The sequence below is a fragment of the Eublepharis macularius genome, chromosome 4 (assembly GCF_028583425.1).
Source record: "Eublepharis macularius isolate TG4126 chromosome 4, MPM_Emac_v1.0, whole genome shotgun sequence".
In the NCBI taxonomy this organism is placed as follows: domain Eukaryota; kingdom Metazoa; phylum Chordata; class Lepidosauria; order Squamata; family Eublepharidae; genus Eublepharis; species Eublepharis macularius.
Window position 1 is genome coordinate 185,995,680 of NC_072793.1, and position 26,651 is coordinate 186,022,330.

Genomic DNA, 26,651 nt, shown 5'->3' on the forward strand with positions numbered 1-26,651 from the left:
TAAAAGGCTGTTCCTTGGGGAGGGGAGGGAGCGGTTCCTGTTGGCAACAGAGGATAGGACTTGAAACAATGAGTGCAAACTACAGGAGGGAAGTTACCAGCTGGACAATAGGAAGAACTTGATGTTAAGAGTAGTTCAGCAGTGGAAGCAGCTGCCTAGGGATGTGGTGGGCACTCCTCACTGGCAGTCTTCAAGGAGCGGCTGGAGGAGTATCTGTCCAGGATGCTTTAGGCTGTTCCTCCCTTGGGCAGGGGGTTGGACTAGATGGCCTTGAGACCTTTCCAACTAGGATCCTCTGATACCTCTTTGGAGAGGTAGGGGATAGAGACAGGACTCCGCTAGTTCACACCCTGCTCCGTCATCAATCAGTTGGTGCTAGGCTCTCGTGGCTGTTGCTTACATGCCTGGGGTAATATGGTTCACCACTTTGAGGTCAGGAAGGAATTTTCCTCCAGGCCAGATTGGCCAGGGATCCTGGAGGTTTTTTGCCTTCCTCTGGGCATGGAGCAGGGGTCACTGTGTTAGCAGTCAGACCCCTCCTCCTCTTGAGGGGAAATTGATAGATATAAAATCATAAAGACCCCTCCTCATCAATCATAAGTACAAGGCACTGCCTGGCATGAAATGAAACAAAATGGATGCTGGGAAAATATTTTAAGAAGAGCGCTAGAGAAGCTGGCTGACTAAAACCTCCCTCCCCTCCCAAGATGCCTAACTTAGGACAATGAGGCCCCCATGAAACTCCTGACTCATCCCACCAACATCTGGTCTCAGTTCCCCTCATCCATTTACTTAAATCAAACAACACCCAACCTGTTCAGCAACCCTGGGGGAGATGAGAGGGAGCAATAACTGTGAATTTCCTGCCCTGTGCAGGGGGCTGGACGAGATGTCCCCTGGGGTGAATTCCAGCTCTATGTTTCTAACCTCACAACACCAAAGATTGCAGAGCCTTTCTATTGGGGAGGGGGATTTCTCCATCCCTTCTAAGGAGTTAAAACCAGTCCTTCTAGCCTCCATGGCTAAGCTAACCCTTGGCACGCAGCCCGGTTTTAATGATGAACCACAAGGCCACTGGGGCCACAGAGCAGACACATGAGAACCAGTTTGGTGCAGTGGTTAAGAGCGGCAGGACTCTAATCTGGAGAATTGGGTTTGATTCACTACTCCTCCGCTTGAAGCCAGCTGGGTGACCTGGGGTTAGTCACATCTTCTTGGAGCACTCTCAGCCCCTCCCACCTCACAGGGTGATTGTTGTGGGGATAATAATAACACACTTTGCAAGCCATTCTGAGTGGGCATTAAGTTGTCCTGAAGGGTGGTATGTTGTTGTTATTAATATTGTTATGTAGCCATTTGGGTAGCAAGGTCGCTGGATGACTTTGGACACATCACATACTCTCAACGGAACTACCTTATAGGGCTGATGTGAGGAGGAGAACAATTTAAGAGGTTATGGATCCACATGGGGGAGCAAGACAACATAAAAAGGGAGGATGGACCATTTCCCCTCCGTTACAAAAGAAAGGGTCTAAGATCCTCCCTGAGTTATCAGAGACACTGGGGTCTAATGGATAGAGTATCTGACTAGAATCTAGGAGACCCAGATTCAGATTTCCTATTGGTCACTGAAAGTTACTGGTTGATACTGGTCCAGCACACTTTCTCAGCCTAACAAATCTCACAGACTTGTTGAGCGAATAAAATGGAGGAGAGGAAAATAATGTAAGCCATCCTGGGGCCCTATAGGGGAGAAACGTGTGGTTATATCTTGGTTAAAAATAAAAATTGGGATACAGTTTGGAAAACAGGGATTAGGACTCTTGCCATTGCTTCATCTGGTATAAGTCACTTTTTTAGCATTCAGTGTTCAAACTATATTGTTTAGCATTCAGTGTTCAAACTATATTGTTAAATATGGCGAGTGAAGCAAGCAGGGTGGAGCCCTAGTTCTAAAAAGCATAACCTATGAACAGTAAAGTCTCTGACATCCCTCCACAACACATGTTAACAGGGTAGGACAAATAACTCCTATTTTATAATAAACTGTCTTCTGAGTATTTTAGCCGGGAAACGAACACAACAGTTCTCAAGTTGTATAATATGGGCCTGATTTAACAGAAAACCTCTAGACAAGAAGTGAACATTTCTACAGCTTGCCCTTCTTCTGGTGCCATTGACAGGAGGCGCAGTTACTCTCCTATGTGGACTTTATGACACCAGGAAGGAGAAGGCTTGTGGTTGAAGCTGTTGCTACAGTGAAAGCATTTATTTTTTATTTAAGAACTTAAGGTAGTCTCCTGTGCAAGCACCGAATCATTACTGACCCACAGGGGGATGTCACATCACGACATTTTCTTGGCAGACTTTTTACAGGGTGGTTTGCCATTGCCTTCCCCAGTCATCTACACTTTACCCCCAGGAAACTGGGTACTCATTTTACCAACCTCGGAAGGATGGAAAGCTGAGTCAACCTTGAGCTGGCTACCTGAACCCGGTTTCCACCAAGATTGAACTCAAGTCGTGAGCAGAGCTTGGGCTGCAGTATTGCAGCTTACCACTCTGCACCACGGGACTCTTGGGTATTTAAGAACTTAGAATTTATTCAATTAAGCATTTATATTTTCCACAGTCCACACATTCATATGGTCTCTCCCCTGTATGGATATGTAGATGGACAATTAGCGTTGAATTCTCAGCAAAGGTCTTTCCAAAGTCCAAACATTTATACGATTTCTTCCCAGTATGGATACTAGGGATGTACGATTTGGGTTTCTGAATACCCAAATCGGACCCGATTCACAAACATTCAGGATTTCTGAATTGGCTCCAGCATGCTGGGCCTGTTTCAGAAACCCTGAATCAAAGCTTCCCGAAGCGATTCATATTGCTTTGGAAAGCTTTGGGTCAAGGGAGTTAAGTACCCCTTTCTGTGATTCTTCCAAGCATTTAAACCCTGGCATCAACTGTCTGGCGGGGACTTCTCCACCACGCAGCTGATGCAAGCTGGCGGGGTTTAAGCACCCCTTTCCCTGCTGCTTCAAAGTGGCAGGAAAAGGGACATTTAAACCGCGGCATCAGCTGTCTGGCAAGGACTTCACCACCATGCAAGCTGATGCAAGCTGGTGGGGTTTAAGCACCCCTTTCCCTGCTGCTTCAAAGCAGCAGAAAAAGGGACATTTAAACTGTGGCATCAGCTGTCTGGCAGGGACTTCCCTACCAGGCAGCTGAACCAGCTGGAGTGCCAAAAGGGCCCTTTCCCTGTTGCTTGCAAAGCTGGCCCGTGGATGGGATCCCCCCGTCTGGACCAGCAGGAGCGCTGAAAGGACTCTTCTCCTGTTGCTTACAAAGGGATAGGAAAAGTCCATTTAAACTCCAGCTGGCCTGCAGGGGAATCCCCCAGGCCAGCTGAAGCTTTCCTCCTCCCTTCAGTGTGCTCCAAATCTTTATGGAGCATACTGAGGCAATTTAAATACCACAATCCTGAAGCAGCTTGCTGCTTTGGGTTTCAGGTTATTACAGATCATTTTCTCACTTCAGGTAAACCCAAAGCAGGAAACCCGGGTCTTTTCCGGGTGCACACCCCTAATGGATACGTTGATGGATAATAAGGTATGCACTCTGAGCAAAGCTCTTTCCACAGTACACACATTTATATGCTTTTTCACCAGTATGAATTCGTCAATGGACAGAGAGAGTTGCCATCTGAGCAAAGCTCATTCCACAATCTGCACATTTATATGGTTTCTCCCCTGTATAGTTACGTTGATGGGAAGTAAAGTCTTTCCTCCGAGCAAAGCTCTTACCGCAGTCCACACATTTATTTGTTTTCTCCCCTGTATGTATTCGTCGATGGACAGTAAGTTCTTTACTCCGAGCAAAGTTCTTTCCACAGTCTATACATTTATATGGCTTCTCCCCTGTGTGGATACGTTGATGGCCAGTAAGATCTATATTCTGAGCAAAGCTCTTTCCACAGTACACACATTTGTAGGGTTTCTCCCCTGTATGGATACGTCGATGGACTGTAAGGGTTGCACTCCGAGCAAAGCATTTTCCACAGTCCGTACATTTATATGGTTTCTCTCTGGTATGGATACGCTGATGTAAAGTAAGATATGTACTCTGAGCAAAACTCTTTCCGCATTCCATACATTTATGCGGTTTCTCCCCGGTATGAATACGTTGATGAAAAACAAGATGTGTATTCCGAGAAAAGCTTTTCCCGCAGTCCATACATTTATATGGTTTCTCCCCTGTGTGGATATGCCTATGATCAGTAAGCTCTGTACTCCGAGCAAAGCTCTTTCCACAGTCCAAACATTTATATGGCTTTTCCCCTGTGTGGCTACGTTGATGGACAGTAAGCCCTGTATTCTGAGTATAGCACTTTCCACAATCCACACATTCATATGGCTTTTTTCCAGTATGGACACGTTGATGTAAACTAAGATATGCATTCCGAGTAAAGCTCTTTCCGCAGTCAATACATTTATAGGGTTTCTCTCCTGTGTGGATTCGTTTATGAACAATAAAGTTTGCACTCTGAGCAAAGCTCTTCCCACACTCCAAGCATTTATATGGTTTCTCTCCTGTGTGGATACGTTGATGGATAGTAAGCTCTGAACTCCGAGCAAAGCTCTTCCCACACTCCAAGCATTTATATGGTTTATCTCCTGTGTGTTTTATCCAGTGTGTATCAAACTTTGAATCATAAAAGAATGTTTTTCCACAAATGGGGCAACTGATTCTTCCACAGTATGGCAGGATGTTCTGGCATTCAGCATCCTGAGAAGCAGAGGTTTCATTCTTCCTCTTCTGTTTTGTTCCATTGCTTCTTCTCGTCTGTTTCCCTTCCAATGGGAGCTCTTGGGGTTCTCCCTCAGGGTTTTTCTGGGGACCATTAGCATCTAGAATGAGGAGAAAAGTGGTAAGACCTTAGAGCAAAAGCAGGGCAAGGAAAAAATGCCATTGTGCTCTTGATTCAGGCAGACCAGCTATCACTGAAAGCCATGACAAATTCTGGTACCTTTTAATTGGCTTTGAGTTTTTATGTAGTATAAACATAAAAGACAAGAGCTGAAATGCACCCTGGGGTCATCTAGTTTAGCTCCCTTCAAAGTGCAGGAAGTATATCTTCCCCTTCACCTCCCCCAGTGATTCCTGCTCTCTGCCCAAAGGAAGGGAAAAAACCCTCCAGGATCCCTAGCCAATCTGGCATGGAGGAAAATTCCTTCCTGATTCGACAGGCGATCGACATTACACTGGTCACATAAGAAAGGGCCACGAGATCCTAAGACCAGCTCATCCCTTCACGTCCTCCCTCTCCTGATCTCTGTACAGTCATTTTAAGTCAGAGAATCATCATAGCTGTAAGATGACCATTTAGTCTCTACTTAAATACCTCCAAGAAAGGAGAGCCCACCACTTTCCAAGGAAGTCTGTTCCACTGAGCGACTGCTCCATTAGGAAATTCTTTCTAATGTTTAGCTGAAAACTCTTTTGCTGTACTTTTATCCTGTTCTTTCTGGACCAAACCTCTTGGGCAGGAGAAAACAATTCCACTCCGTCCTCTATGGGAAAGCCCTTCAAATATGTGAAGAAGGCTGTCATATCACCTCTCAGTCGCCTCCCCTCCAGGCTAAGCATACAACGCTCCTTCAGCCTTTCCTCACAAGACTTGGTCTCCAGACCCCTCACCATGTTTGTCCTTTGGACATGTACTATCTTGTCAACCTGCGGTGGCCGAAATTGAACAGAGTACTCCAATGTATATAGGTGTGAACTACTGGACAAATCCTCCACTCTCCCATGGAAGCTTACCTTTGGTTAGTCACTTTCTGAGCCTATCCGTCCTTACAGAGCTGTTGTGGGATAAAATGGAGGAGGAAAGAGAGCATTGTTGAGTCCCCATTGGGGAAAAAAGGGGATACCAATAAAAATAAAATGCAAGTAGAAATGGTACCACAATCTTTAGTGTTTGCGTGTTATAGTTGATTAGCAACAAAGCGCATTGTGAGAAAAAATACAACGGGCTCTAGAAAGAGGACAGGCAGGCTGGTCATTGCCGCCTCTGCAGCTCCCCAATCAGGGCTGGTGGAGGGCAAGGCAACTGGGCTGGATATTGCCCCCAATGCAGTGCTCTGATTGGGGCAGGGGGAGGGAAGGCCAGGCATTCTTGCCTCTGCTGGCGGCTCGGCCTGATTGGGCTGGGAAGAGCAGTGTGGGAGTGTCGGGTCTTCTGGCCGCCTGAGGCTTTGCAAGAACAAAAGGTGAGTTGTTGCCAATACAGCTCACCTTTTATGTAGTAGGATGCAAGAAAGTTGTCCAAGAAAACCTCCATGTGGCCAGCTCTACATGTGGTGCCACTTTTATCATATGGGTTGTCAGGAAAAAAAGACAAGTTCATAAAGCATGAGATTCTTCATGCTTTCTGGCTGCCTGCCATGGGCTCCCTCCATGCATGCATACAGATACTCTTGGAATGTTTTGGTAAAAAAGCTGTAATAGTAGCTTGGGGCCTTCCATATGTCATAACATGATAACAATATACCTGTTCCTGATTGTTTCTTTAAAAATGTGGTGGGGAATTGTAGGTACAGAAAATGTGGTATGGAAAACGTCTGTGTGGGCACTCGATTGATATTGTGGGTGCCTGTCCATTCACTGTTGCAATGAGAGCTACATGGAGAAGCTAAGGACTGAACTTGGGACCTTCTGAATGTGTGTCTTCCACCTGTTAGCCAAATGGGTCTCGCACGTCTGTCCTCCAGCTCCAAGAGGCGTCCACGGGAGCACATCCAGAGTGCAAACCAGCACCACTAGGGTACATACCAGAATCTTTACAGCCAAGTGTCTACCAGGGTCCACGATTTGGATGGTGGGGGAGTCACTAGTGAGTAATGAATGAAGTGGTTCATTTACAAAGCACTGAGGAATTTGATAAACTCATGCAAATGTTCTCTGTTCTGTGGTACCTAAAGGTCCTAACCACAACTAAAAGTACAGAACAGACACTTAGACTTTAGTTCTTCCACAACAATCTGTAAATTTAATGTCAGCAGAGGCTATTATTTCTGAATATCCTAGATCATATTTAGAAGTGGGTGCAGAAAAAGAGAGAGAGGGACAGAGAGATCATACTGCCTGTCTCATAGCAGGGGTGGAACTGATGCTCCATCCATTGGAATGTAGCAAGGGCGGATGTAATGCTCCTTCCACTCCCTTCAATGGTATGGATGGAGCTTCCCAGAGAAAAGGGTTCTGAAAAGAAAGGAGGGCAGTGGGCATAGAAGGAGCTCTCAGCTGAAAGAGTCTGTGGTTGCAGCAGAGTGACACAGGACTCAACAAGATGTGCAGTTCAGAAGGATATGAAAGGAGAACAGGCTGTTACAAAATAAGAGCACACGAGAGTAAGGCGAGAGAGAGAGAGAGCTGTTCTCACGTCTGTTCTTTTTTAAAAAAATATTTTTATTCAATTTTAGAACTGTAACAATAATCAAACAACAAACCAATATAATACATTGCATTTACAAATATTAACACAGTGCTTCAGCTTTAATACATCAACAATGAGCGGTGTGAAGAGGGAGGTTGCAGATCTCTTGCTTCTATGAATTCGTAAAATGGGATCCATTTTTCCCAGAAGTTTGATCCCGAAGATTGATATTCCATCTGATGTAGATTGTCAGTTATTTTTTCCATTATCAAATGGTTCCAGATTTTTGTAAACCAAAGTTCTGTAGTAGGTAGAGATCGGTCTTTCCATTTGGTTGCTACTGCACTCCTAGCTGCCACCAGGAGAGAGTTGATAAGGTCTCTTCTAACATTTGGGATTGATGTCTGATCCCACAGTCCCAAGAAGATTACTTTTGGCGACATAGGGACACTGTACCCTGTTATTTCCTTAATAATATTCAGTATTTCTGACCAAAATCGAGATATCAAGGGACATTCCCCACCAACAGTGAGCAAAATTACCCTCATTATTGCATTTCTTCCAACAAGAGGGCGATGCTGAAGAATAAATTAAGGAGATTTTTTTGGGTGTTAGGTACCACCTGTGTATAATTTTATAGCTTTGTATTTTAGTTAATATAGTTGAGGATTTATTTAATTTTGATGCCCATACTTTTTCCCAGTTGTCTAATGTCAGTACTTCATTAAGATCTTTATGCCATTTAGTTTGATAACTAAAATTGTTAGGGATATTAGAGAACAATAGCAGGCCATATATTTTTGAAATCATGCCCTTTTTTGATATTTTTTAGCATTCATGAATTGCTCAAAGCTTGTCTGAGTTGCATTCATAACCTTTCTTATGTTTATTTGTTGGATGACAGCTTGTAATTGCAGATATAAGAACCGTGGAATTGAGCTTTGAAATTTTTGTTCCATCTCGATTTTGCTTATGAGACCGTCCTTCGTTGCTATATATTTTAACGTGATAATATCAGTAGTTTTCAGTGTTTTTGCTATTTGAGTTTTAGTGTCTATTGATATGTTTTGTACAGAAATAGGAGAGTGCCTCAACATGTCTGGTATTAATTTAGTTCTGGTGCTATCCCAAATATGTAGGATCGCATCAAGGAAGGTATTATTTTTTATTCCTTTAGGTCATTTAGTAGGTGGGTTCCAAATTATTTCTTGTATTTTCCATTGGGGTGGTAACTTATTGCAAGTCGAAGTCCACTCTGTTGTTTCGTTTGAGTGCCAAAGCGAGAGGAGATTGGAAAGTCTGATTGCTTTGTTGTATAATGATAGATCAGGGAAATTAAGTCCTCCGTGATGATTTTTTAATCTCAGAATTTTAAAGGAAATCTGGGGTTTCTTGTGATCCCACAAAAAAAGAATTTAGTATGAACTGCCATTGCTTAATTATGTTTTCATGAATTTTAATAGGTATAGCTCTCATGACAAATATTATTCTAGGTAGAATAAATGTTTTTATCAAATGATGTCTGTCGTACGATGAGATTTTTATCTTTTTCCATTTATTCATGTTCTCACGTCTGTTCTTGGTGTTCCTCTTATACTAAAGTTTCCTATCTTTGATGTAAATGAGGTTCATTAATACAGACAATAAGTGGGTGCCTCAGTTCTAATTGGGCACCTTGCGTTAATTCTGGCTAGATTAGGTGTAGTGGGATTTCTGTATGCAGTGAGAAAATAAGGGGGCTCTGATGGAAGAGCCATAGTACTTGGGAGAAGACAGAGGTCTCTTCTGGTGTTTGAAGTCTATAATCAGAACATGTTAAGTGTTAATCCTAGCGTGCGGGAAGGATGTAACGTCCTGAGTTGACAGAGGAGTGAACTTTGCTATCTTGTCCTCTTTGAAGAGTAGGAGAATTATTACAATATGTTTTGATTCAGCTCGCTATCAATTGGGTTATTGGATTGAGGTTAGCATTTCTCCATTTAGCAGGTTTATAGGAACAAGGGTCATTCCCCTTATAACCTTGGGGAAATGAATTGCTCTTTTTGATACGAGCGCATAGGGAAAATACAAAGAACTACCATTTATTCAGCTCTCAACAAAAAGTACTGGTTCCTTTTAGAAGTTTTGGCATGGAGACTTAGCTCAGACAAAAATAATAATGCTCAGCTATCCAAATCTAAAAGATTAATCTTCGTGCCTCGTGTAAGAAAGACGGCTGCTGGTAACTAAAGGGAGGAGGGTTTGAGAGTGAGCAGCGCTCTTTGTAGGCCTCCTTCCTCCTGCATCCATGAAGTGGGGGGGGGGGCCTGGAAACTCCCACTCTTTTTTGCTGCTAAGGCGCTGGATCGTCTTGCAGATGTTACCAGTCTCTTTCGGAGGTCCTCCTGACCCTATCCCTGAAGGCCATTCTTAGTCATCACAGTCTTCTAAGTGCACAAGGACTGACTGCTTAGTCATTTGTTCTAAAACCTTTCCAGGCATGGATGTCAAGCTGACAAGTTAGTACTTACCCGGGTCCTCCTTTCCCCCCTTCTTCGAAGATGGGGACAACCCTTACCTGCCTCCAGTCTTCTGAAGCCTCTCTCGCCAACTGACAGTCTCTACTGGAAGAGCCCCAGAGAGTCCTTCCTAGAAGCAGCCATTTCTGCCTTCAGCCACAGTGAATAAAGGGAAAGGGGAGCCTTACCCAGAGAGGCCACAGCCTGACGATTGGCCTCCATGACTTCCTTGTGAAGGCTTCTTTGGTCCGAATCCAGCAGAGCCCACTCCTCCTCGGTGAAATGAACAGACACCTCCTCGAAGGTCACCGGACCCTGAAAAGAACACAAAAGAAACCCCTCTCTCCTCTCAGATAATGGGACCGTTCTTCCCCTTCTAAAGGCAATCCAAAAGGGCAACAATTAGATGTTTGTATGCAGGATTCAACCTTCCATCCAACCTTTTCCTTTTCCATCTGGTGGAGAGTACGCCAAGCAGCCAAGGGAAAGAGACAGCGAAGTTCTCTGTGGGCTAGGAAGGGGTGGGTGGTGCAGGCATTCACCCACGGTCATGATTGAGAGCCAGTTTGGTGTAGTGGTTACGAGCAGTGGGACTCTAATCAGGAGAACCGGGTTTGACTCCCCACTCCTCCACTTGAAACCAACTGGGTGACCCTGGGGCAGTCACAGCTCTCTCAGCCCCACCCACCTCACAGGGTGTTTGTTGTGGGGATAATGACGTAATTTGTAAATGGCTGAGTGGGTGTTAAGTTGCCCTGAAGGGCGGTATATAAACTGAATGTTGTTGTTGTTGTTGTTGTTATTGGCAGTTCCACACTTACTCGATCTTGCAGAACGGAAGCCGTTTTCTCTCTGCTACAAAGAGTCGACAAAGAATATATCGTCGGTTTTAAGGCACCGCCTGAAAGGTTCAAAACGTAATTGGAAGACATTCTAAACATTTCAAGTCTTTAGCATTTCAGTTTCTTGCATGGGGAAAAAATTCTCCCTCTCTTGGCTCATGCTCACAACTACACGTGCATCCTTATTCAGGATTATATTTTGATTCCAGATGTTTGCAAAATCCAGTCTTGCCACAGTTACCATACACCAATGTAGGCCTGTTTCTCCAGTGGAACAGAATCCACAGACTTAAGAAGGAAGAACTCTGAAATTCAAGGGACAGGCAGTCCTAAACCCAACGGAATCGCAGTTGCCACACCCCAGCATCTCTTGGTACGTGGCAAGACGGGCACATATGGAAAAAAGCAGCCCCGTCCACCTCCCGGATAAGGTCATCCACCAGGGTGACCAGGGCTTTTCCAGTCCAAAGATCAGGTCTAAACCAGTTTGGAAAGGATCTAAATAATTGGCCTCATCCCGGAAAGCCTGAGACTGTCCAGCCCCCCCCTCCCAGTCACCTTGGCCAAGAACGGACCATTTGAGACTGGTGGAGCGAGGTCTCCTGGGACCAGGGCAGGCTTCTTTAGAAGTGGGGGCAGCCCAGCCTGTTTTGAGGATGGGGACACCCCGCCCCCGACTCAAGGAGCCATGAAGTCCCTCTCATGCCCAGGCAACCTGCCCCCCCCCAGCAGATTTAATTAGCCAGAAGGGAAGGGTCATACAAGCAGATGGTAGGCCTCAAACCTCCACGAATTCTGTCCACATCCTCAGATTGAAAATCCCCCACCCCCGTGCCATGTGAAAACAAGATGGATCCATGAAGCTACGGGAGCAGATCATCTTAATCGATCCCGCACCCCTGTGCAGTCTTTAAATCCCTGTAAACCAGTAGTGATCTGTCCACAACAAGGGGGTCTGCTTCAGTCCCCCCACCCTCAGATCACCCAGAACAAAACACCCCATTGAGAGTCTGCCCTGCGCAGGAAGTGGGGCCTGTTATTACCTGAGTCGGGCTGTGGTTGTCACGGAGGCCATGAAACCCTGAACAGCTCCCAACAAGTTAGCCTCTGCCTGGTCATTAATGTTCCCCATAGCAACCAGCCTAAGTTACTATGCCGCAAGATCTCTTCAAGGTCTCTAATTTTGTTCCTCTTCTTGGCCCAATGCACCATCTTGCCTGTTTTTTAACATCAATTCACATTTTTTGAGTTTGGAGGCAGCTTTGTTCTCAATGCCCCTACTGCAGACACCAGAGGTGAGGTCTGGAAATGTTTTCATCATTTTTCTCCCATTTAGTAGATTCTCACTTACAGCATTATCATGCATCTACATCTGATGAAGAGAGCTGTGGCTCTCGAAAGCTCATGGTACAATAAAGTTGGTTAGTCTTAAAGGTGCTACTGGACTCTTTGCTCTTTTGCTACTGCAGACTAACATAACTAACTCCTTTGGATCTAACATTATCATGGTTAAACTATAAATCTCTACAATTTTCCTTTCTCCCCAACCACAAACCAGGGGGTGACACAAGGCACAATCTTAACCCCCATTTATTCAACCTCTGTATAAAACCTTTAGGAGAAATCATTCATAGCTGTGGATTTGGATGCCTTCAATATGCAGATTACCCCCAGCTTTATATATCACTATCCGAATCTCCTGGTGATGCAATAGAGGCACTGAGTTGCTGCTTGACAGCTGTGGTCTCCTGGACGAAAGGAAACAAATTGAAATTGAACCCAGACAAGACAGAAGTGATGCTGGCTGGAAAAGCAGAGATCTTGAAGAACATTGGACTTCCACACTTTGACGGAGTTCATTTGACCCTTGGCTGACTCAGTTAAGAACAGCTAGGACTTATACTGGATCCTGCTCTACTGGTAGAGAAGCAGGTAAATGCAGCTGCAAAAAAAGGCCTTCTCCCATCTCAGACTAGCCTGGAAGGTGGCCTTGACACGGCTGATCTGGCCACCTGGATTCATGCCACGGTAACACTGAGACTGGACGAATGCACTCTGCACAGGAAGAGGCAACTCGGAGACTCCAGTTGGTGCAGAATGCTGCCAGCATTTACTTCCAGGAGCTAGAGGGAGCTTGCACATCCCTCCCATTCTGCAGCCCCTCCATTGGCTTCCCATCCGTCACCAGGCTCAGTTCCAAGTCATCATGATTATCATGATTATCACATTCAGGGCAGATTCATTCACCTGAACGGGGCCTTTTGCAGATACCTCCCTGCAGTTGGGGTAAATCAACAGCTGCCCACACATAGGCTTTCTCTGTGGTGGCCCCGACCGTGTAGAATGGCTTGCCTGAGGAGGCCAGGAAAACCCCCGCTCTTCTGGCTTTCCACAAATGATACAAGACTGAATTCTTCAGGAGGGCTTTCTACTCAGATTGTGGGGCTTTGTCATAAGAAATAGCTCAGAGAGACACAAGACAGGGACTACAGACCATGCTATTGGGTACTGTCTGCTGATACACATATTCAGCTACTCAGCAATTTCCAAGTTCCAAAAGGTGTCATGTTAATTGGTTATGCTTTGGTTCAGAAAGTGTTCATCTCTGTGTCTGGCTTTATGCTTGTTTTCAAATCTTCTGCTACCATCTCCTATTACATGTGTTCACTGAATGTCCTGAGTGTTGATCATACTGTATTTTGCTCAGTGAGAAAAGCAGATAAAAACTAACTAAATAAAATAAATAAAAGTAGTTGCCTTACTGGTTAACCATATTACCCTTGCACGCATAAAATAAATTTGGAGATAGGGTATGGCATGAACCACTTTTCTTCCAATTATCTTGTGCTGACTTTAAACCGATTCTAGGCTTTTACTTTCCCAAATGAATAGTTCTGCACTGAGAAATTGGAGTAGCGCATCTTTCCAATACTAGATGTGGGGCATGTGTGCAACAGCAGCCCACCTACTCTCAAGGAGGATAGCCAGTGGGTACAACAGCCCTTTTGATCTTACCAAGAAATGCCACACCGTGGTAACGATCCTGCACGAACTTTTCCTGCACCTGAAACAGAAAGGGGGATCCCAGAAAGGGGGGACTGTTAAGAAAAGGAACAGGGATAAGGTACGGGGTGTGTGTGGGGGGGGGTCTAAAAAGTTGGAGCAATCCATATGGATTCTGAGGGTATCGTTGATTGTATCTTGTGCCCCAGATAATACCCAGATGAATCCCTCTCACCTGCGGCTCCTGATTCTTGGCATCTGCCTGGCTCAGGAGGAAGCCTTCTGCCAGGGCCACCGCCTGGGAACTGGTCTCTGGCCCACATTCCCTGACCCAGCTCTCCATCTCGAGGGGCAGGACAGCCAGGAATTGCTCCAAGACCACCAGGTCCAGGATCTCCTTCTTGCTGTGCCTTTCTGGCTTCAGCCACTGGTGGCAAAGACGGTGCAGTCGGCTGCAAGCCTCTCGGGGCCCTTCGGCCTCCTGGTAGCGGAAGTGCCTGAATTGCTGGCGCTGCACATCCGAAGGGGGAAAATCCTCTCCCAGGCTGCTCTGCATGGTGCCTTCCCACGGTTCCCTTCTGCTCCCAGCCTCGGTGGCATCTGGACCTTTCCTTGCTTCTGGACCGACTGAGTCCAGCTCTCCGGTCATCCTTCCGTCCTCTCAAGACAGCCTCCACCAGCACAGCACCAGCGGATCACCCAAACTATAACCTGCTGTAAAGAGAAGGCATTTGCTGGCAATATATATATCCAGACACCTGTATCTAAAGAGGTGACCTGTGAGTTACAAAAGCTCACGGAACAACCCACAATCAAAGGAGCTCATCAAGAAGAAGCTGAATGGAGCACGTGGAGAAGAGCTTCCACACAGCAAACGGGAAGGCTGTGCTCTGCTAAGTCAAAGCATGGCTAAACTATAAAGATTCCAGCAGCATAAAGAAGCATGAGAACATTACATGGTACCAGGAGCGGGGTGCATATTTGCAAAGTGGTTGTTGTGAAGTTAGAAAGATTGAAACAGAAGCAGAGTGAAGCAACTTCTCATCCCAGAGATGCTGGATCTCTCTCATCATGCAAAAGAAAACTGGAGATTTCAACTGCAGTTCATGGAAGCTGTGGAGGAGCTGGAGAAGAGGAAGGGGGCCTGAACCCGCTGATTTGTTTCATATCTTTCCACTAAGTGCACAAACAAGAACTCTCAATATGATAACAAATAGAAAGAGCTTCATATGCCAAGTAAAAATTAGGTTTTTGAAGGATACCATTAAAAGTAAGGAATTGATTGTTGAACAATACCATGAGAGGGGGCTTTCAGTCTCAAAGGTGTTATTCATTTTCATTCAAGGATCTACGCGTGTATACTCTGGTTGGGTTTATTATGCTGGATTTTTAATTAAACACTTTTAATCTTTCATGTCTTCATTATAATGCGCTTTGTAAGCTACCTCAGTCAGGTTGTTGGGAGGGGCAGCATAAAAACTGCCTAAAGAAACAAATATATTTGTCCTACGGAAAAGCAAAGCCAGGCAGAGATATTTCAAAGTTCGGTTTCTGATTTGGGAAACCCAAATCCGAGACGTGACTTTGCAGGGCTTGGTGACTCATTCAGAAGGGATCAGGTTGCCCCGGACGTCCACGAATTCAAGAGGAGGGGTGGATTTCTAGAAGCCAAAGTGAGTTACAATGACAACTGAAGCGTGCCAGGTTGCAGACGTCACCCAGAAGATGGATTTGCTGCCAAGGAATAGTTGTGCGTAGTCTGTTGGTAGAATTGTCCCTTCAGTAAGCCAGAGTAGAGTGAAGAGGGGAACCCTCCTAAAATGCAAGTTTGCTATTCCAGAACTGCAATAAAAAACAGGAAAGACGTGTGGGAACATGACTGCACTAAAGCAACACCCGATTTATGAAAAAAAAATGTTGAGGCTGCATCTCTATCTACCCCACACTATGACAGCTTCAGTCATCAGAACTGCAGGTGCCACCTTGAAAATGAGCAAAATCAACAGCACCTGTACAGGTGCATTCTCTGGGGTGGCCCCTTATTGTAGAATGGCCTACCTGAGGAGATCAGGAAAGCTCCCCCCTCCTGGCTTTCTGCAAAGTATGCAAAACTGAATTATTTAGGAGGGCTCTCCCCTCAAGCTATTGGCCTGTGCTGGAAGAAAGGGCTCAGAGAGGTGTTCATGAAATGGGCTGGGACTATAGACTATTCTACTGGGTTTTGTCTATCAGATGTTGATGTGCAGCTTCCATGTTGATGAACATGTTTGCATTGTTTCTTGATTGTCCCAGCAGTTGAGCATATTGGCTCATAATATGTGATCCCCCTCGAGTCTCAGTGAGAAACATGGACTATAAATGACATAAATAAAATAAGATCGATGCCGAAAGAGAGGCCTCTTTACTAGAAGAGCAGGATGCAGAGAAAATACAGCAGAAGGAGTGCATGCCTTAATCCAGGAAGAACTCAGCTCCACCTCTGGTGACGAGGAGCTTCCAGAGAGCACGCAGAACAGCCCTTTGGATGAATGAAGCCCTCTGGTTAATCATCCCCAAAGCCTTTTGCAAAGGAGATATTTTTACAGTACTTACCTCTTTTGCAAAAAGTCCTCAGGCCCTGCCTCATCTCCCCTTCGTCCAATGACACACTGGCCTCGCTCAACACGCAACTGGGACACTGGAAAGGAAGTGACTGTCCCAGGTCAGTTGCCCCCCCCCCTTTGGGCCTCTCTAGGAATAGAGTCTCTTTCCCTTTAACCCTTTGATGGACTCTCCTGAAAGCAAAAAAACACCCATTTCTAACTTTGCCCTGCCGTGAAAGCCTTCAACAATATATTTTTTATTCTGTTTGCAGCACACAACCACTTCTGCATGTTTCCTTCCCACAGTTCTTTTCAGAGGAGTTAGCCATGTTAGTCTGTAGTAGCAAAATAGAAAAGAATCCAGTAGCATAAGCTTTTAAGAATCACAGTTCTCTTCTTCAGATGCATGATGAAGAGAACTGTGATTCTCAAAAGCTTATGCTACAGTAAAGTTGGTTAGTCTTAAAGGTGCTACTGGACTCTTTTCTACAGTTCTTTTCTGCTCTTCATCCTCCCTTCGTCTCCAGACTGCCCACAGCTGGATCAGCAGAAAAACTTCCTCCTCTGCCAGATTCTTCGGTAAAGACAAGTACCTGATCTCTGACCTCTTGCAAAGAGAAGACTGCTGGAAATGTGTGTGTGTGTGTGTGTGTGTGTGTGTGTAAGAGCATGTGTTTAAAGACGTGACCCGTGACTCACAAAAGTTCATGGAACACCCCAGAATCAAAGATGTTTGTAAAGAAGAAGCTGGACAGAGCACGTGAAGAGGAGCTTCAACATAAGAAGCAGAAAGACTCTGCTCTACTTAATAAAAGCAAAGCTAAACTACAGATTACAGATTCCTGCAGCATAAAGAAGCCCGAGAACATTACATGATACCAGGAGTGAGGTGCATATTTGCAAACTGGTTGTTGTGAAGTCAGAAATAGTAGCCCAGACTCAGAACAGAGCAACTTCCAATCCCAGATATGCAGTGTTTCTCTGATCATACTGGACAACATTTCAACAGCAGTTTGACTTTTCCGGGGAAGCCAGTGGAGCTGCGGAGGAGCCAGAGAAGAGGAAGGGGACCCTAATTTGGAACCCTGCAGGGCCCCAACCTACTGAGTGGTTTCCAATCTCTCCAAAATTGGTATTTAGATACTATCTTGATATGGGGCTTTCCATCTAGAAAGAGTTATTCCTTCATATATTTGTGTTATTCATTGTCATTCATGGATATATTTTTGCTACTCTGGCTGGGTTTGTTATGCTGGATTTTTATTAATTACTTCTAACCTTTTATGTTTTCATTGCAAAGTGCTTTTTAAGCCACCTCAGTCAGGTTGTCTGGAGCGGCAACATAAAAACTGTCTGAAGAAACAAGTATCTTTGTCGTACAGGAAAGCAAAACCCGGCAGAGATCTTTAAGAGTTCTGTGGCTGATCTGAGAAACCCAAGTCTGATTCGTTCAGAAAGGACCGGATTGTCCCAGGTGTCCATCGATTCGAGTGGAGAGGCGATTTCTGGATGCCAAAGATTTACATCGGCAAAGGCAACTGAAGTGTGCCAGGCTGCAGAAGTCAACCAGAAGACAGCAGATACGTGCAAAAGGAAAAGTTGTGCTGAATTGTACCATCAGTAAGCCATAACAAAGTAAGTACCCACGGATACTCATGCCCCGAGCTCTTCCGCTACTATGGCGGAACCTGACAGGCCTGGAGACCAAGCCCTGCGAGGAAAGACTGAGGAACCAGAGAACGTTCGGTTTGTGTGCTCTCTTGAAGTATTTAAAAGGCTGTCGCTTAGGAGAGGGAAGGGAGCTGTTCCTCTTGACAACAGAGAATAAGACTTGAAACAAGGGGTGTAAACTACAGGAGGACAGTTACCGGCTGGACACTCGGAAGAACTTCTTCATGTTAAGACTAATCCAGCAGTGGACCTGGCTGGCTGGAGATGTGGTGGGTTCCCCCTCCTTGGCAGTCTTCAAGGAGCAGCTGGAAGAATCCTTGTTGGGGAATCTTTAGGCTGTTCCTACATTGGGCAGGGGGTTGGGCTAGATGGTCTCTCAGAGGCCCCTTCCAATTCTAGGATTCTATGAACTGCAAGAAGAAACAGGAAGGCCCTGTGGGAACACCACTGCACTACAGCCACACCAGGCTTATAAAAAGAATGATGAGTCTGCCTCTCCCATTATGCTCAAGCAAGGCAGCTTTGCTGATCTGAACAGGGGCTTCTGCAGGAGCCACCCTGAAAATGGGCAAAATCAAGCATGCGCAGATTCTCTGTGGTGGTCCCCAACTTACTGAACTGCCTGTTTGGAGACGTCAAGCAAGCTCCCGCTCTCTTGGCCGTCGCATAAAGTGACAGGGGTTGTTGATTATACTACTGCATACTGCGTTTTGCTGCAATTATTACGTAATTATTGAATAGTTGCTCTGCATTGTTAATATATCATTTCAATTCACTTATGTTTTGTTTCAGCATTGTTTCAATTCTGTATTGGATTTCTTTGTCAAATTACTATTCTATTGTTTATTGAATGTCCTAGCCATTGAACGTATTGGCTTACAATGTGCAATCCACCTAAAGTCTCAGAGAGAGAGGCAGACTATGAATGACATAAATAAAATCAAATAAACAGATGCTGAAAAAGAGGCTTCTTTGCTAGAGTTGCAGGCTGCAGCAGGCCCCAGAGAAAATGCCTGCCTCATTCTGGGAAGACTCAGCACTGCCTCTACAGAAGAGGAGCTTCCAGGGAGCAAGGAGAAAAGCCCTTTGGATCAATGGAGCCCTCTAGTTAATAAAGGCAACAGCAGGGAGGCCTTTTGCGAAGGAGGTGTTGTTGCATGACTCACCTCTTTTGCAAGAAGTCCTCAGGCTCTGCCTCCACCCCATTCGCCCATCAACACTAGTAACATAACAAACACAACAAACACTAGTAACATAAAGGAGAACACATGGGACATGGAGTAGGAAGTGACTGTATCTCTGGCATCTCTAGGAATGGAGGCTCCTTCCCTTTAACCCTTCGGTGGACTCTCCAGAAAGCAAAAAGAACCCACTTCTGGCTTGGCCCTGCCAGAGGGGGCATTTGTGAATTGAAATAAAATCACTGTTACTTTGCAGCTCATTTCTTAGAATATAGGCAACACCATAACAGTCATGCACCCATTTCTTTGGGGTGTTGTGACAGCGCAAAAACATGGGGTGCCCACAAATTCAGCATCATATCATGTCCTTAGCCACAGATCACACCACAAAAGTCACCCACCCACCACTTCACAGCCCACCAGGGTGTAAGAATGTGGTTCTAAGGTAGGGGTCCTCAGGATTTTTACATGCAGGCCCCTGCACCCCCAACAGCATATACTATTTCCTTTCCAGGAAAAGAGGGGTTTGAAACTGTTTGGCTTTCAATGGATGCTATGCTATGCCCATTTGATACTGTATCTTTATACAATTTACTAGCAACAAAACCCGTTATGGGAACAAAATGCAACAGGCTGTAGAAAGGGTAGGGTGGGCAGACATTGCCTACTCCTCCATGACTGATCCAGGCCGAGTGAAGAGTGGTGGGCATTGCCACCTGCTCCACACCTGATACAGGACGAGTGAAGGGAGGCGGACATTGCCACATGGCCTCCTCCTGATCCCTCCCGGTTGAAAAGGGAGCGGGCATTGCCACCTGCTCCACTCGTGATCCCAACTGGGTGATGGTGGTGGGCAGGAATCATCATTTCCTCCACTCCTGACCTCAGCTGGGGGGAGGGGGAATGGGCATTGCTTCCTGCTCTGCGCCTGATTACAGCTGGGTAAAGGGGGAGGCAAGCATTGCTGCCTGTTCCAAGTCTGATCTCAGCGGGGTGAAGGGGGTGGGCATTGCCATCTGCTCCCTGCTGAGTGAAGGGAGGAGCGAGCATTGCCTCCTGTGCCACGCCTGATCCTGGCAGGCAAAGGCGGTGGCAGGTATTGCTACCTGCTCCACTCCTGATCCCAGCTGGGTGAAGGGGATGCGGGTATTGCTACCTGCTCCACACCTGATACAGGCCAGGTGAAGGGAGGTGGACATTGCCACATGGCTTCCTCCTGATCCCACCTGGTTGAAGAGGGAGTAGGCATTGCCACCTGCTCCACTCCTGATCCCAGTCAGGTGAAGAGGGAGCAGGCATTTCCTCCTGCTCTGCGCCTGATCCCAGCCAGGTGAAGGTGGCGGGTGGGCATTGCCACCTGCTCCACTCCTGATCCCAACTGGGTGATGGTGGTGGGCGGGAATTGTCATTTCCTCCACTCCTGACCTCAGCTGGGTGACAGGGAAATGGGCATTGCTTCCTGCTCTGTGCCTGATTACAGCTGAGTAAAGGGGGGGGCAGGCATTGCCGCCTATTCCAAGCCTGATCTCAGCAGGGTGAAGGGGGTGGGCATTGCCACCTGCTCCCTGCTGAGTGAAGGGAGGAGCGAGCATTGCCTCCTGAGCCTTGCCTGATCCTGACAGGCAAAGGCAGCAGCAGGCATTTCTACCTGCTCTGCTCCTGATCCTAGCTGGGTGAAGGGGGTGTGGACATTGCCACATGGCCTCCTCCTGGTTGAAGAGGGAGCAGGCACTGCCACCAGCTCATTGACTGATGAAAGGAACTCGGTCGAGAATATAGCTGGCTGGATACATGAATGGCATTATCTCCTGAGAAAGTGGTCACAGAACAGGCAAAAAGCTAGCATCCTGTCGGGATTCATTGGAATGTATTGGATTATCCCCACTTTGTGGTGTGGGATCGATTGGATCGCCCCTACACTTTTGGGTTGTAGTGGAGGAATTAAGGGTGACCATTGGAGTGAAATAGCATGATACATCCCTCTTACTGAAGAATAATAAGCATAGGAAGAAACCTGGAGGGAAACAGGACTGCGCTATTTAAGAGAATTACTCCCTTTATATGGCACTACCACTTTGTCAAATAAAGTACCAAAACTTAGCCTGTACAAGAATATTCATTTCTGTAAAACAGCTTCTTATAACTTTTTGGCGGGTAGCCTGGAAGAACTTTGACCACTCAACTCATGATTCTTTAAAAAACAGACCTCTACATTGAGAGACCCTAAATGGTGGTGGAGGGGATTGGATTGAGAGAAAACGAGGACAATTTTAAATAGTTTGTTTTCCCCCTCTATGCAATTTTTAAAGATTCATACTTAATTAACAGACAAAATTATGGAGAGTATCCAGTTCGATGGTTGTATCCAGTTCCTTTGCAGGCTATTCGAGTATCCAGTTCCAGTATCCAGTTCTTTTGCATGCTATTCAACTTCACTTAAAGTTAAAGGAATCAATTAGTTATGAAGTCATGTTCACTAACACAAGTTATAAGTGCTACCATTCATTTACACACATATATATCAATATAGAATCATACAGTAACCATATATGCATATAAAGGTATATTCATACTTACCTATAAGCTACCAAGATAGTAATATAGTAGATAGTAGTTATATGAATAATGATAGGATGTTATTCACAAAGCCATTTAAAGTAGGATGTTGCAATGAAGCATTGTTCAGGATGTTGTGAGGGGGCATGGTTGGCTCAAGGAAGAGGTCAAATCAACGCCAAAGTATTTATATTGATCAATTTGAGATGAGTTGTCATAATATGAGCACTAACAGCAAATTTCGAGATAGGTCAAAGTGATCCAAAGAAAAGAAATATAGCCTCAATCCCAGAACAGGGAAAGTCCTGAAAAGGTCAACGAGTTATTTTGCAAACTTTGCAAATATGGGACTTTACCTGCCAAAAATGAGACAGAATCCAGGAGATCTGATTGGCTGGGAGAGGTGGGCAGATGTGCCCAAAAGCGTATAAAGATGGACATGAGAAACACGACGGAGGTAAGAAGGGAACGACTTTCCTCTCCACTTGATCATTTTGCAGGTATGCTGTCCAGAAGGAAAAGGTGAAACTCTCTCTCTTCAATACTGACCTTTTGGATAGGCGAGATACCTTGCTATGCTATGACAACATGCTACATGTATTGCTGTTATGCTATGCTATGACAATATATTTTTGAAGTACTGCTACATTTACTTCTGCTGGCCTTTTATTAATAGAAATAAACTGAGGCCTAGATTTTTACTCTAAGTAATTCACATTTTTCCACATGTTATAATTGGGTTTCTTAAAGCTCTTTATTATGTTTTTTGAAGAGGCTTAGTCTGAATAAATTTTATAACCTTACGAACTGGCTGTTTGGTTTCTTTCCTTCTCCTCAGAAGTACCTTCCTAGACCAAACTAGTAAAAGATTCTCTCTCGCAGGCAGGCTTAACTTGGTCATAGAAGGCCAGTTAACAGACAATAAGCTGCACACTGTACAAACTACTTTCCACAGTCGGCACATTAAAGTATTTTCCCCCTGGTATGGACAAGTACGCTGCGTGCTCTGAGCAAAACATTTTCCACAGTCCATACATTTATATGGTTTCTCACCAGTATGGATACGACGATGGATAGTAAGGTCTTTATTTTGAGCAAAGCACTTTCCACCATCCACACTAGGGGTATGTGATTCGAGTTTTGGATTAGGCAAAAGTACCCCAATCCCACCTGATTTGTAAAGATTTGGGGTTTCCGAAACGGACCCAGCGTGCTGAGGCCATTTCAGAAACCCCGAATCAAAGATTCCCGAAGCTATTTGTATAGCTTTGGGAAGCTTCGGATTAAGGGGTTAAAATGCCCCTCTCCCTGCTGCTGAACAGCAGCAGGGAGAGGGACATTTAAACCCCTGATCAGCTGTTTCTCAGGGGTTTCCCCGACAAGCGGCTGAGTGCAGCCTTCAGAAGTTCAAATGTCCCTTTCCATGCCGCTACACAGCAGCACAGAGAGGGGCATTTCACTTGAAGGAGGGGAGACAGGGAAATTACCCCATCTCCCTTCCATCGGATGAAGGAGAAAAGACTCAGCAAGCTGAAACTTGCTGAGTTCCGCTGCCTCTTTCATCCAATGAAGGGGAGATGGGGAATGAGTTGCAGCGCGGCAAGTTTAAACTTGCTGGGCGCCGCTGCCTCTTTCGCCTCATCCAATGAAGGAGAATAGAGAGACCCAGCAAGCTGAAACTTGCTGCGCTGCAACTCTTTCATCCGATGGAGGGGAGACGGGGAAATTTCCCCATCTCCGGTCCATTGACTGAATGTGTTGCAGTGCGGCAAATTTAAACTTGCTGGGCTCCACTGCCTCTTTCACCCAATGGAGGGGGGACGGGGAAATTTCCCCATCTCCCCTCCATTGGCTGAAGGAGAAAACAGTGACCAAGCAAGCTGAAACTTGCTGGGCGCCACCAGGGGTCATTTCGTAGAAAAAGAGCTGGAGGAACTCATTAGCATATGTCACATCTCTTGCCATCACCGAAAGTGTGTCATTAGTATAACTGATTTGCATATGCCACACCCCCTGACATCACCTATTCTGGCTGTTTTGGACCCAATCCTGGCTATTCAGGGCCAAAATTGGGCCTAAAATGGCAAAAAGGGGCTGAAAATGGCTGAAAAAGGGGCCCAAAATTGTCAGGATCGGGCTGCTGATGAGCAGGAGAGTGATCCACCACCCATCAGAGGCTCGATCCAGGCCATTTTGGCCCCAATCCAGGCCAAAATGGCCGAGAGTCAGGTGGGTGGGGCCACCTGACATGTGACCTCTTTGGGGAACTGCCGGAACTGCGTTCCTGTGTGTTCCCCCTCGAAATGAGCCCTGGGCGCCGCTGCCTTTTTCACCTGATGGAGGGAAGATGGGGAAATTTCCCCATCTCCCGTCCATTGGTTGAATGAGTTGCAGCGTGGCAAGTTTAAACTTGCTGGGCTGCCCTTTCCTCTTCACCCAATGGAGGGGAGACGAGGAAATTTCCCCATCTCCCCTCCATCGGGTGAAGGAGAAAGAAGCGACCCAGCAAGCTGAAACTGTCGGGGCAGGAAGCTTCCATGTGCTCCGAATCTTTACGGAGCATATTGAAGTGGGCCAATAAGCAATTTCCAAAGTGGCTTGCCACTTCAGAAATTGCTTAATTCCGACTCTTTTCCCTGCTTCGTAAATTACAAAGTGGGAAAACCGAATTTTTTTTGCTGCACATCCCTAGTCCACACATTTATAGGGTTTCTCCTCTGTATGGATACGTCGATGGACAGTAAGCTGCACACTTTGAGCAAAACATTTTTACAGTCCACCCATTTTTATGTTTTTTCTCCAGTATGGATATATTGATGTAAAACAAGATGCGTATTCTGAGCAAAGCTCTTTCCACAGTCCACACATTTATATGCTTTCTCCCCTGTGTGGATCCCCCTATGGTCAGTAGGCAACGTACTCCTAACAAAGTTCTTTCCACAGTGCACACATTTATATGGCTTTTCCCCTGTGTGGATACGTTGATGGACAGTAAGCTGCACACACTGAGCAAAACATTTTCCACAGTCCGTACATTTATATGGTTTCTCTCCGGTATGGGTACGTCGATGGATAGTAAGATCTATATTCTAAGCAAAGCACTTTCCACAGTCCACACATTTATAGGGTTTCTCCTCTGTATGGATACATTGATGGACAGTAAGGTTTGCACTCTGACCAAACAGCTTTTAACAATCCACACATTTATAGGGTTTCTCCCCTGTATGGATATGTCGATGGACAGTAAGCTGCGCACTCTGAGCAAAACATTTTCCACAGTCCATACATTTGTATGGTTTCTCTCCGGTATGGATACGTTGATGTAAAACAAGATGCGTATTCTGAGCAAAGCTCTTTCCGCAGTCCACACATTTATAGGGTTTCTCCCCTGTGTGGATCCGCCTATGGTTACTAAGCAGCATACTCCGAGCAAAGCTCTTTCCACAGTCCACACATGTATATGGCTTTTCCCCTGTGTGGATACGTTGATGGACAGTAAGCTCTGTATTCTGAGCAAAGTGCTTTCCACAATCCACACATTTATAGGGTTTCTCCCCTGTATGGATACGTCGATGTACAGTAAGCTGCGCACTCTGAGCAAAACACTTTCCACAGTCCATACATTTATATGGTTTCTCTCCGGTATGGGTACGTCGATGGACAGTAAGATCTATATTCTGAGCAAAGCACTTTCCACAGTCCACACATTTATAGGGTTTCTCCCCTGTATGGATACGTCGATGTACAGTAAGCTGTGCACTCTGAGCAAAGAATTTTCCACAGTCGACACATTTATATGGTTTCTCTCCAGTATGGATTCGTTGATGTAAAGTAAGATGTGTATTCCGAGCAAAGCTCTTTCCGCAGTCCACACATTTATATGGTTTCTCCCCAGTATGGATTCGTTGATGTAAAACAAGATGCGTATTCCGAGCAAAGCTCTTTCCACAGTCCGTACATTTATATGGTTTCTCCCCTGTGTGGACCCGCCTATGGTCAGTAAGCTCTCTACTCCGAGCAAAACACTTTCCGCAGTCCACACATTTATATGGCTTTTCCCCTGTGTGGATGCGTTGATGGACAGTAAGCTCTGTATTCTGAGCAAAGCACTTTCCACAATCCAAACATTCATATGGCTTCTTCCCAGTACGGACACGTTGGTGTAAAAGAAGATGTGTACTCTGAGTAAAACTCTTTCCGCAGTCAATACATTTATAAGGTTTCTCTCCTGTGTGGATACGTTTATGGACAGTAAGGTTTGCACTTCGAGCAAAGCTCTTCCCACACTCCAAGCATTTATATGGTTTCTCTCCTGTGTGGATACGTCGATGGACAGTAAGCTCTGTACTCCGAACAAAGCCCTTTCCACAGTCCATACATTTATAGGGTTTCTCTCCTGTGTGGATACGCTGATGGATAGTAATCTCTGAACTCCGAGCAAAGCTCTTCCCACACTCCAAACACTTATATGGTTTCTCTCCTGTGTGTTTTCTCCAGTGTGTATCAAACACTGAATCATAAAAGAATATTTTTCCACAAATGGGGCAGCTGATTCTTCGACGGTATGGCAGGATGTCCTGGCATTCAGCACTCTGAGAAGCAGAGGTTTCATTCCTCCTCTTCTGTTTTGTTCCATTGCTGCTTCTCCACCATTTTCCTTCCAATGGGAGCTCTTGGGGATCTCCCTCAGGATTTTTCTGGGGACCATCAGCCTCTGGAATAAGGTGGAAAGTGTAAGATCTTAGAGCAAAAGCAGGGCAAGGAAAGAAGGCCATTATGTGTTCTTGATTCAGGCAGAACAGATATCACAGTATCTGCTACTTTTTACGAGTTTTCATGTAGGATAAACATAAAAAAACAGAGCTGGAATGCACCCCAGG

At 45.5% G+C, this 26,651-nt stretch overlaps 2 protein-coding genes across 3 annotated transcripts in view; both read right to left on the minus strand.

Moving 5' to 3' along the window:
* Window positions 1–3,045: 3,045 nt before the first annotated feature.
* LOC129326936 (zinc finger protein 420-like) overlaps window positions 3,046–26,651 on the minus strand; it is a 36,858-nt gene continuing 13,252 nt past the window's right edge. Inside the window, exons 6-7 of the mRNA XM_054975271.1 lie at window positions 24,998–26,485; window positions 3,046–4,682 (exon numbers count right to left, since the gene is read on the minus strand). Of these exons, the coding sequence (XP_054831246.1) occupies window positions 3,682–4,682; window positions 24,998–26,485 (2,489 nt within the window). The 3' untranslated portion in view covers window positions 3,046–3,681. The remainder of the gene's footprint in view (window positions 4,683–24,997; window positions 26,486–26,651) is intronic.
* Window positions 9,431–16,454, minus strand: LOC129328510 (neurotrophin receptor-interacting factor homolog). 2 transcript variants are annotated; one of them, XM_054977619.1, is made up of 6 exons: window positions 16,374–16,454; window positions 14,017–14,495; window positions 13,794–13,842; window positions 10,758–10,837; window positions 10,125–10,251; window positions 9,431–10,041 (listed from the first exon to the last, which is right to left on the minus strand). In XM_054977619.1, the coding sequence occupies exons 2-6, from the start codon at window positions 14,428–14,430 to the stop codon at window positions 9,992–9,994; spliced, it is 720 nt and encodes a 239-aa protein (XP_054833594.1). In that variant the 5' UTR covers window positions 14,431–14,495; window positions 16,374–16,454; the 3' UTR covers window positions 9,431–9,991. The 2 variants fall into 2 exon arrangements, with proteins under 2 accessions (XP_054833594.1, XP_054833595.1); XM_054977620.1 differs by having other exon boundaries at window positions 9,977–10,251.

Bases quoted from the DNA above. Each gene is read 5' to 3' on its own strand.
- LOC129328510 (XM_054977620.1), bottom strand. From the start codon at position 14,430: ATGACCGGAGAGCTGGACTCAGTCGGTCCAGAAGCAAGGAAAGGTCCA. The intron at 13,843-14,016 runs GTGAGAGGGATT...TTTCTGTTTCAG, and splicing joins CCAAGAATCAGGAGCCGCAG to GTGCAGGAAAAGTTCGTGCA. The intron at 10,252-10,757 runs GTAAGTGTGGAA...TGTTCTTTTCAG, and splicing joins CTTCCGTTCTGCAAGATCGA to GGTCCGGTGACCTTCGAGGA.